At 34.5% G+C, this 11,229-nt stretch overlaps 1 protein-coding gene across 1 annotated transcript; it reads left to right on the top strand.

Annotated features, from left to right (window-relative positions):
* The first annotated feature begins 3,683 nt into the window (after positions 1 to 3,683).
* LOC110378235 (proton-coupled zinc antiporter SLC30A9, mitochondrial) lies at positions 3,684 to 7,537 on the top strand. The gene is made up of 12 exons (XM_021337414.3): positions 3,684 to 4,298; positions 4,631 to 4,830; positions 4,993 to 5,065; positions 5,370 to 5,499; positions 5,572 to 5,710; positions 5,804 to 5,959; positions 6,030 to 6,141; positions 6,218 to 6,428; positions 6,639 to 6,756; positions 6,820 to 6,894; positions 7,068 to 7,181; positions 7,274 to 7,537. The coding sequence occupies exons 1-12, from the start codon at positions 3,926 to 3,928 to the stop codon at positions 7,316 to 7,318; spliced, it is 1,746 nt and encodes a 581-aa protein (XP_021193089.3). The 5' UTR covers positions 3,684 to 3,925; the 3' UTR covers positions 7,319 to 7,537.
* The last annotated feature ends 3,692 nt before the right edge of the window (positions 7,538 to 11,229 follow it).

Raw genomic sequence — 11,229 nt, 5'->3', positions numbered from 1 at the left:
GTGAACCGATTTGCATGAAATTTTGGAATTAGGTTCATCTTACCCTTAACTTCAAAAGTGAATATGATTTGAACTCCGCCACCCCCCCTGGGGGTGGTTGCCACCCCTACTTTGGGGTGAATATTTTTTTTGCAAAATAACCTCGGATATCGATAGAAGACCTAATTTTAAGCAAAAGTTGTCTTTAAAGTTTTTAAAAAAATCCAATACTTTTCAAGTTATTGGCAATTGAAAATTTGCAATTTTTTCACGTTTTTCATCGGTTTTTTGCAAATATCTCCAAAAATATACGTTTTATCGAAAATTTATAAAGAACAAAATTGTAGCAGATAAAACAACGAACAATTTGTTTTTATATAAAGTGTTCTAAGTGCAATATTAAGCTAGATATTAAAGATCAAAGCCGTTTTTTATTTTGTCTGAAATTTAATCGACGTAGTTTATGCCATCTATTATTTTAGTAAGTTGATCAATTTACGAGTTTTATTATTTACCGGTGACATATATACACATTACAATGGTTGTGACTATTTATTATACTGCCTACTTTCACATTGCTCCAAATATTGACACTCCGAAGTTTTCAGTTACTAAGTAGAAAAAAATATGACAAGTTTTTGGACCGTAACTCCTTCAATTTTCATGCTATCACAATTTATAAAAAACCACTGTAAAAGTAATTAAGAGAGCTACAACATCCATCATTGCAATATATAGTAAAGAACTTTTTTCTAAAACGGGGAAGGGTTAAAGGGCTTAAGAGAGGCTGTGATTGCGCTGCCACGCGCTCTTTAAACAATCATATCTCCGTCAATTTTTGTTCGACAGAAAAAACAAACAAACCAAATTGTTTGTGAGAAAAATACCTAATTTTTTTATCAGTACACTTTTATACGTATCTGTCGTAATTTTTGAGATATTATGAAAAACAAGTGGGTTTTTCTTTAATTTGAAATTTTGTTCTTTTCGTTAATCGTGACTCTTTTGAAAAATATCTGTCCTGAAGCAGCCAAACTGATATTATCTATCAAACTCTTCATAATAAAGTTAATCCTAGGCGGAATACGATTAATTTTAATTTTGGTGGAAATGGCACTTATGAAACCCATTGATTTAAAAGAAAAAATATAAGATGCTCCCCTTATTTGCAATACAGCTCACTTATTTTACGTGCAAAAGACTTTTAATAGTGCTCATCTTAAAGCTTATTTCAAGCACTACAAAACCCATTTGTATTAGAATGTATAAAATGCATCTACTCGCCGCTACATGGCATTGACCACAACGATTAAATTTCAGACAAAATAAAAAACGGCTTTGATCTTTAATATCTAGCTTAATATTGCACTTAGGACATTTAAAAAAAAAAACAAATTGTTCGTTGTTTTACCTGCTACAATTTTGTTCCTTATAAATTTTCGATAAAACGTATATTTTTGGAGATATTTGCAAAAAACCGATGAAAAACGTGAAAAAATTGCAAATTTTCAATTGCCAATAACTTGAAAAGTATTGGATTTTTTAAAAAACTTTAAAGACAACTTTTGCTTAAAATTAGGTCTTCTATCGATATCCGAGGTTATTTTGCAAAAAAAATATTCACCCCAAAGAAGGGGTGGCAACCACCCCCAGGGGGGGTGGCGGAGTTCAAATCATATTCACTTTTGAAGTTAAGGGTAAGATGAAACTAATTCCAAAATTTCATGCAAATCGGTTCACAGTAAAAAAAATCGTAGCAATAATGCTTCAATGACTGCACTATTCTGCGGATAAAGCCAGAAACACATTGAAACTCAATGACACCCCACGATACGCGATGTATGCAAGTAATATTCTGTACATTTCTGTACTATACATACATTCAACACAGTCAGAGGCACATATGTATGGTATAGTTATCGGCACGGATAATGAGCTCTCTGTGGAAGAGTGGGGATCGCTTTGCGCACTAAACCAATAAATCACTTCGGCGCAGGTGAGGGTCAGGAGGGCTCAGTGCCCTTGCCGATGATTATATGTTCCCATCGACCCCACACTACAATACGCACGCAGGGCACGCACCGACATCCAGTCGATCTAGATGGGCGTTATATGAGGAGAGAGGGAACACGCGTTGCGATAGCGGAAACGAAATGTTATTTTTTGTTGTTTTTGTAGGTACTATTTATGGCGTTATATTACTCACTGGCTTCCGCCCGCGTAGAGTTCGGTTATATCGCGTTTCCAAGACAATTTTTCAAAAGTCCGGGATAATAATAATAATGCGTTTTTAATTAAATTTGTTTGTCACCATCCGGGTGAGTCTATCAGACATATTATATCTGGTTGTTCTCGTTTGGCTAATGGTGAATATTTGCACAGACATAACCAAGTGGCCAAGATTATCCACCAGCAGCTTGCTCTGCAATACAACCTTGTAGACCTTGAGGTACCGTACTACAGGTATGCGCCCGACCCAGTTCTCGAAAAGGACCATATCACGTTGTACTGGGATCGATCTATCATCACTGACAGGACTATTGTAGCCAATAAGCCTGATATTGTGGTGATAGATCGATTAGCGCGCCGCGCGATGATAGTCGATGTCGCCGTTCCGCATGACGAGAACCTTGTGAAAGCTGAGAAAGAGAAACAAATAAAGTAATTCGACTTAGCGCACGAGGTTGTCGCCATGTGGAGTGTCGACACGGCTGTTGTTGTGCCGATTGTCGTTACGGCCAATGGTTTAATAGCCAAGAGCCTCGACGAACACCTCAGGAGGCTCTCGTTGGGCGGCTGGATCAAGGGACTGATTCAGAAGGCAGTACTCCTTGATACGGCACGTATTGTGAGGAGGTTTCTGTCTCTGGGACCCTAACCACCGGTACCTTGGACCCTGTGCCCGATATCGGTGGCAACCTATTTTTTATATTTTTAAATGTTTTTTATTTTTATATTTAATATTTAAAAATGTAAATTATATGTTAGAAAATAAATAAATGAAAAAATAATGCGTTTATTTTTGATGACTACAATGGCCCAATTGTTAGTATCTTATCAACTATAACTTATCGACTAAGGGTTAGTAATACCTAAGAGTTAAGTGTCTGCCTAACAAGCAACTCGATCCAATGCCTAAGCACCGGAGCGTCATGCTTGTCGGCCAAGACTTGTAGGATGCTGTTAGCGCTGGACCTAGATCTGCTTAGCAACGAGGCAGCCTTCTTCCTCATGAGCGCATAGAAATCATCCACCCGTGCTTCAGCGAACATGCCCGATGCACTGCAGTATCTAGGCAGCCCTAACAGCAGCCGGAAACCATTAAAACTATCTATCCTATGTTCTTTCTCAAGGTGAACTCTATCTCTGTTATGAAACATAGAAAATTAAGCTGGTTACGTTACAAGTACAGAAAATAATTATGTAGGTATTATTAAATAATTAAATACGGGGAACAAACTATGTTAACATGTTAACGAGTGGTTTATGAATAAGACACTTGAACTGGCCCATGGAACAAGTGAAGATGTCAATATGTTCAAAGTTCTTATTATAATTAATTAGTAACCATACGATGAACGAGGGAACGAAGACCTGTGTTTGTTCGGTAATATATCCACAGTGTAAATAACAGCTGCTTATTTTAATCTGCATGTGTGTTTATAAAAGTCTGTGGACAGGTGCAAAGATATGTCATTGACACAGTCTGTCAGTTCTGCTGTCCTGTCATGTCATGTCGTCTGATGTCATCAGCTTAGTACATTTTCTTGATTATTTATTCAAAATATAATATGTTTAACGTTAATTTTAGCAGTTAGGCCACAACTTTATGTACACAATAAGCAAAATGTATAAATAACATAAAATATTAGGAGTTCTACTCGATTTTCTAAAATATTCATGTGACATATTACCTTCAAGGTTGGACGTTTGGTATCAAACTATCATGTTGCCTTCGGTGGCCGCTAAGTGTTTCTATAGAAATCTAAGTAGACATTCTATTGAAATAAAATACTTATATTCATTATGCTCTGGGGCTCCCAGAGTATGGCGACAAGGCATATTCCACGATGGCAAGGACCGCTGGAGATGTGTGCATACTTCATCATACCTGTTGGATAAACCAAAATCCAAAAATGCGCTTCAATCTGAAAAGTCACCAGCAGCTACCGAAAAGGCCAATCAAGTAATAAAACAAAGTGTCACTGGAGACATCATAGTCAAGACAGAAACTGATGCAAACAAAATTGTGACTAAAGTTACTATTGAGAAGAGTAAGCCCCCAGATAAGCCAGCAGATGTAGCACAACCGAAACCAGGTATGAACTAGTGTTTTGACTATACCTCTATGTAAATGAATTTGTGTTAAATAAAAAAAAGGCTCAGTTTATAAATTCCACTCCTTTGAAGTTATGCAGCACATGAATATGATTGAGTTTACCATAAGTTAGCAATATATAAATTAATAATTTCACTTTAGTTTCAAACAATCCATATCAAAGTAAATAAAATTAACAGATTACATAACAATTGCATAGATAGTGTATGATTAAAAATCATCTGATTGCTTTTTACATATTTAATATGGAATCCTTTATTAATAATAGTAGTTAGAAGTTTCTACATATTATAAATGATATATTACTTCCAGTAAGAAAACGGCTACTTATTGACTTCTCTGCGTCATACACGGAGAGAAACTTCATAACACCAATGAGAGCTATGACAGAATATTTGCTGAAGCAGAGTGACTTGGAGTCATTGCCAAAAGTTCTAAGGAGGTCACCATATGAATCGGAACCACCAATAACAGTCTATTATCGCAAGGATGTTGAAGCTAAAGCTTTTGAGGTATCTCTTTTTGTATACTCTTACAGTTTAATATATTTTTGCCCAACTTAATTATATATTTACTTAATTATTTATAAATATATTTTTTTCTTATTAAATCCAAAAATACTGTACATCATTATGTCCAACCTAAAATACCATATTTGTGTATTCCATCATTAGGTATGGGGTTCGAAAGAAGCTCTTGAAAAAGAGTTATTGAGAAGAGAACTAGACAGAAGAAGATATGAACAAGGTAATGATACTTAAAATATCTCTGTTTAATAATCAACATTTTGTATAGACAATTTTTTGTTTTATAATGTTTTCAGACCAGCATATTTTACCACAAATGGTTGACATACATGCTAGAAAGACAAATCAGTTACACATTTTGAATAGCAGTTATAGCATGCTAGTCTGAAGGCACATCAATATTATACAAATTATTTTAGTACAAGTTTAAGTAGCCAATTAAACATTTTGTTCAACCATTACTAAGATATAGAGATATCATATTTATTGATAAATAGCGTATCTGTAAAAGGATTACTTTACAGATGTGTTCACGGTGAAAAGGCGACTAAGAAATTATAGGAGAGAAATGAGCCACAAACGTTTGAAACATGGAATAGAAGAGTTAGGATTAAAGACTAGATCTGGGAGGGTTGTACTGACAGCCGTGGGAATGTAAGTTAAAAAAATAATATCATGAACACTGAATGTAAAGGCTTTGTAATGATCTTTTGTGTTTGTTTTCAGAAACTGCTGTAACTTTCTGTTTAAGCTCTGTGCATGGTTCTATACTGGGTCTCACAGCTTATTCTCTGAATGTATCCATTCTCTTGCGGATACTGTGAATCAGCTGATTCTGGCATATGGTATACACAAATCAGTCCAGGTATGATTAAAAAAAAAAATATTTACATCCAATTTGGTTTCATATTCTTATTCTGTGTTATTCTTATTGTATGTAATTGGTTGTTGTTTCCAGATGGCAGACCCTGCTCATCCATATGGCTACACAAACATGAGATATGTCTCATCTCTCATATCCGGTGTTGGGATATTTTGTGTAGGATGTGGCTTATCTTTTTATCATGGAGTTTCTGGCATAATTGACCCCCAACCACTCCATGATTTTTACTGGGTCAGTATATTATTTTATAATTTTTTTAATATTTCTAATTCTTAATTTACTTACAGTAATTTGATTTCAGGCTTATTTCGTTCTTGGAGGCGCGGTTGTATCAGAAGGGGCTACCTTAATGGTAGCATTAAATGCCATTCGAAAGGGCGCTAGGGAAGCGAACACGTCATTATATGAATACAGTAAGGCTTTTGTTTATCATGTAAAGCAAGTTTAATTTAAGAGACAAAGAGCTACATAAAATAATGCATATTTCAGTAATGCGTAGCTCGGATCCATCGGTAAACGTGGTACTGTTGGAAGACACTGCCGCCGTGGCTGGCGTGGTTCTCGCCGCTGGGTGCATGGCATTGTCCCAGTACACCGGTAACCCCCTCTATGACGCTGTTGGTTGTATTTTAGTAGGGACCTTACTGGGCGGAGTTGCATCTTTTATTATTCTAACAAATGTAGGGGCTCTGGTGGGCAGGTAAATATTTACACGACAGTATAATGATCGGCAAGGATATTGAGCCATGACCTTCACCTGCGCAGAAGTGATTTATTACCTTAAGTGTACAGTGCGCAAAGCGATTCCCACTCTTTCGCCGAGAGCTCATTATCCGTGCCGATAACTATACAGTTGAATAATTAGTGTGTTATTTTAGTCTTTACTTCATATATATTTTGATTTCAACAGATCAATACCCCAAGAGCAGTTGGACCAAATAAACAGTGTTTTGGAAAGAGATTTTATGATAAGAGCTATTCATGACGTCAAGGGCATAGATATAGGCAGTAATCTAATAAGATATAAGGTAAATGCATTTCTATGAGTTTTATTAAATCTAAGGCAGATTTTATTTGAATCTTCATTCCAGGCTGAAGTTGATTTCGATGGCAGAGCTCTTACGAGGTCCTACTTGGGGAAACACGACTTGAATACATTAATAGAGGTGAGGGTTACATCTTGATACATACAGTAATTGTGTGCTCCCTAGATAGTTAAATAATTCATTTATTCCTTATGAATAATTAATGTTGTTATTACTACGCATTGCTACCTATTTATCATTTGACATCCTAACCTTACTACAGCATATTTTATAAATAAACTATTATATTTCAGGACATGAAAAAAGTAGTAACCATTGATGATGTTGAAGCTTTCTTACTGAAACATGGTGAAAATATTGTGGACATGCTAGGCGGAGAGATCGACAGAATAGAATTAAAACTACGGGTAAGAAAATCTTATTCAGTACTTAATATGATACGTAGGTATCTACGTATTTTTAAGGACTTTTTTAACATATTTTTGTATTTTATTTTCAGAAAAAGTTTCCACAAATTCGGCACTGTGATTTAGAAATACTTTGAAATGTTACTTTGATGAACTGCTTGCATATAGTATGATAGCTGCAAACTAGTCAAATGGTTATAAATAGTCTCCGCTAAAGATGGCGACAATTTGAGAAGGACTCCAATCTGCAGTGCAAATACTACTCAAGACACATTATCACACAATGTCTCGTTGCTCCGATTGTGACACTATCAAAAAATGTTTTGAAAAAATCAATAAATGCCCAGTAAACTTATCGTAGTTGTGTTATAATCGTAGGAATAAAAAAAACCAGCTTTGCTTCTTTGTAAATATAATTCCTATTTTCACCTATGGAGCATTGGTGCTAAATAGTACCCGATCAATAATTGACCAGTTTGATATTATTGTTGAGTTCCCTAACAGTAGGTTAATTAAGGGTTTCAATTTTTATAATTGCACACTATTCTTGGCAGCATTGGTTCTTTACATTGATACTAGTGTTGTTGAAACTAACAACTTCGTGGCTTAATTTCTCAGACAGAATAATCTAAATCGTAGATTTGAGAATTCCGCTAAAAGCTCCCAACGGAATCGCGTACTTCGCCACCAATATAAACTCTTTTGCAAAAAAAGCGGGCACCTATGCGAAATCTGAGTTTTAAGGACTTTACGTGTATTTCGAAGGGTTTTAATGATTGGAGTATGTTTCTAGCATCAAAAGGGTTAGCCAAGCATGCGTGAGAGTGTATTCTAAATTTGAATTTTGTATAATTGCTAAGAAATTGGTTATACCTTGTTTTGGACTAATTGCTGGCAGAAAGTTCGTCGGGGTTTTGAAAAGTTTTTGAAGTGATTTTCAGAAAACTGATAATGCAGTTTTAATTAACGATTAATGTACCTTTTTGTTAGATCAAAACGTTTTTGAAAAACTATGCGTATTTGATAAAATTTTCACCTGCTTTAAATGGGCTATACTGATGATTGATGGCAATGTTAAGAGTTTCGGTATTTTAGTGTAAAGCGTTCTACCGTTTAGATATTGTACCCACGTGTTTTAAAATATCGCTTTTTCATAATTAAACACTATTTAGAGGAGTATCAGTACATTGGGCTGCGACAAAACCAATTTAAAGTAAGCAGTGCCGATCACAACTCGTCTCCTATCAGACTTTGACATTTTTAAAAGTCTTGAAATTCTACAAAATACAGAAAATAGCGCATAGACTGTGAGGACGAGGTCTTAAGGTCTCGTAATCACTGATTTTCAAACAACCTCGTCTCTTGGGAAACTCCGTAGACCTCCGAAGATCTATGATTCTGAGCGTTCAAATAGCGTGTTTTCATCCCACTGACATTTTATTAAATAAACTTGCCTGCACCGAGATTTTCTAGCATCTACAGCACTTTCCTGCTTAAATCATAACAATAATTGGCTATCTGCTCATTTCTTAAGAAACATACGTTTGGCCAATAATTTTGAATTCTTGACTCCCTTTCAGCTAAATCATCGTTTAGTAACCCGATACCTATGGAGTTATCGAGAGCTTCAACGTGGCAATAATTAGACTTTTTAGATAGCTTAAACCCTCTTCATCATTTTTCATGTGGTTAATTTTAACATTTATCACAAAATTTGGTATTTTTTAAATGTCAAAGTCCGAAAGGAGGCGAGTTGTGATCGGCACTGCTTACTTTAAATTGGTTTTGTCGCAGCCCAATGTACTGATATTCCTCTAAATAGTGTTTAATTATGAAAAAGCGATATTTTAAAACACGTGGGTACAATATCTAAACGGTAGAACGCTTTACACTAAAATACCGAAACTCTTAACATTGCCATCAATCATCAGTATAGCCCATTTAGAGCAGGTGAAATTTTTATTAAATACGCATAGTTTTTCAAAAACGTTTTGATCTATCAAAAAGGTACATTAATCATTAATTAAAACTGCATTATCAGTTTTCTGAAAATCACTTCAAAAACTTTTCAAAACACCGACGAACTTTCTGCCAGCAATAAGTCCAAAACAAGGTTTAACCAATTTCTTAGCAATTGTACAAAATTCAAATTTAGAATACACTCTCACGCATGCTTGGCTAACCCTTTTGATGCTAGAAACATATTACAATCATTAAAACCCTTTGAAATACACGTAAAGTCCTTAAAACTAAGATTTCGCATAGGTGCCCGTTTTTTTTGCAAAAGAGTGTATATGTTTGATAAAGTTTAAGATAAGTTTGGTTTTGGGTACTCAATGAATTGATTGACAATGTATCTAGTAGGTAAGTACAGCTCGTTTATTTTCCACTTCTTATGACGGTTACCACTCCTGGCACGTCCTTTATTTACACGACCAGAAAGGTGTTTTAAGTCAAGTTCTATCTATAAATTATTCAGAGGATTGAATGATATTATAAGATGTCTGTACTGAATTCGGTTGCTTTATAGAATTAAAAGTTTCCATAATTGTTATGTTTTAAAGATAAATTCTAACACTTATTTTCTTTTGGCCATGAGGCCCTATCTAAGGGGCTGCGGTTCGATTAGCGCTATAGAATCTTAGGCGCGGTAACATAATTACCTATATAGAAGTATTAGGGCTGTTTACACTATATAGAAGTATTGGCCGCTCGGTTTGGTTTGCTGCGCGTTCTGTGATTGTCGATAACTTATTAGGTACTGGATAAATTGCAGCGTATTTGCGTGCTTAAAAATTAGTACTGCTTTAGAGCATGAAAAGGAAGCTTCATTATAGGTATGTGATGGTCAAGGATGTTAATTAGATGTTCATTATAATTTTATCTAGATTGGAAGACATTCCAAATCAATTGCTCCTAGTGCACTTGTAGGCAGTACTTTGTCACTTTTATTGTAACATTGTGCCTTGATTTTCATTAGTCTCAAATTAGTTTCCTGATTAATTGTTGTATTTCTCTGTGATCTAGGAATGTATTTTATGTATGTAATCTATAGTTATATAAGTACTGCATAGGCGTAAACGTAATTTGTAAGCCCCGTCTGTTCTGTATTTGTGTAAATAAACTGTTACAATATATAAATGTGTGAATTTATTAAAAATAACGAGTTAACACTGCTAAACTGTAACTTTTACATATAGTTGCTAGCTGTGAAGCTGTGAACGTCATTTTAAAATAAAAATTAAATATAATTTTTTACATTTTATTTAGTATAAAATATAACAATTCCATTTAACTTACATGCTTGATATTTTGCCATGATAATATTATGACGTTTAAGCAAATTAAAAGGTTCGTTTTATTACGGACTAAAAACAAAATTTTATTTAATGTTTACCACAATGGCCCTTTACACAAAAATAATGTTTTATTTAAATATTTGTATGTCAAATTGTGTTACTGGGTGACAACTTCGGCAAATCGTTGTGACGGAAACAAACCATCTATCCAAAAACGAACAATTATCAAAAAATGCTTATTGCAACCTACACCTAGATATATAAACTTTTGATCGAATAATTACAATTTTTTAGATTGGGTTGAGCTATGTTAGTCTTTTTTTATTGCGTAATAAGTAGACATCTAAAGTATTGAAAGATTTTACAAGCGGGAAATGTGAAGAATTTCGCGGACAGCAATTTTGAATTACATTTCAAAGTACAGTGGGTTGCCAAATTATTAGGGACAGTTACAAAAACACGGTATTGGTAAAGTATTTGGTTTAAATTAATTATAAAAACACACTTTTTGACATAGTAAAAGCTTTAATATGATAAAACAACTATTTAAGAATGATATAAAAAATATTTAAGAATAAAATAACAAAAATAAAAATTTATAAATAAATAAATGTACATGCAGAAAAAATTGTCAATATTTTGTGACGTTGCCTTTCGCCTCAATGACTGCTGCTATACGCCTGGGCATACTTTCTATGCAGTTTTTTGCACTTTCCTTTATTTTTGGGTTATGGTGCCACACATTAATA

Source organism: Helicoverpa armigera, chromosome 10 (assembly GCF_030705265.1).
Source record: "Helicoverpa armigera isolate CAAS_96S chromosome 10, ASM3070526v1, whole genome shotgun sequence".
Classification (NCBI taxonomy): Eukaryota; Metazoa; Arthropoda; class Insecta; order Lepidoptera; family Noctuidae; genus Helicoverpa; species Helicoverpa armigera.
This window is presented reverse-complemented; position numbering and strand designations above follow the sequence as displayed.

What these genes read in the sequence shown, in the direction of transcription:
- LOC110378235 (XM_021337414.3), top strand. Translation starts at nt 3,926, where the DNA reads ATGTTGCCTTCGGTGGCCGCTAAGTGTTTCTATAGAAATCTAAGTAGA. An exon ending in GTACTGACAGCCGTGGGAAT is followed by an intron (nt 5,500 to 5,571) that starts GTAAGTTAAAAA and finishes GTTTGTTTTCAG; the next exon opens with AAACTGCTGTAACTTTCTGT. An exon ending in GTATACACAAATCAGTCCAG is followed by an intron (nt 5,711 to 5,803) that starts GTATGATTAAAA and finishes TGTTGTTTCCAG; the next exon opens with ATGGCAGACCCTGCTCATCC.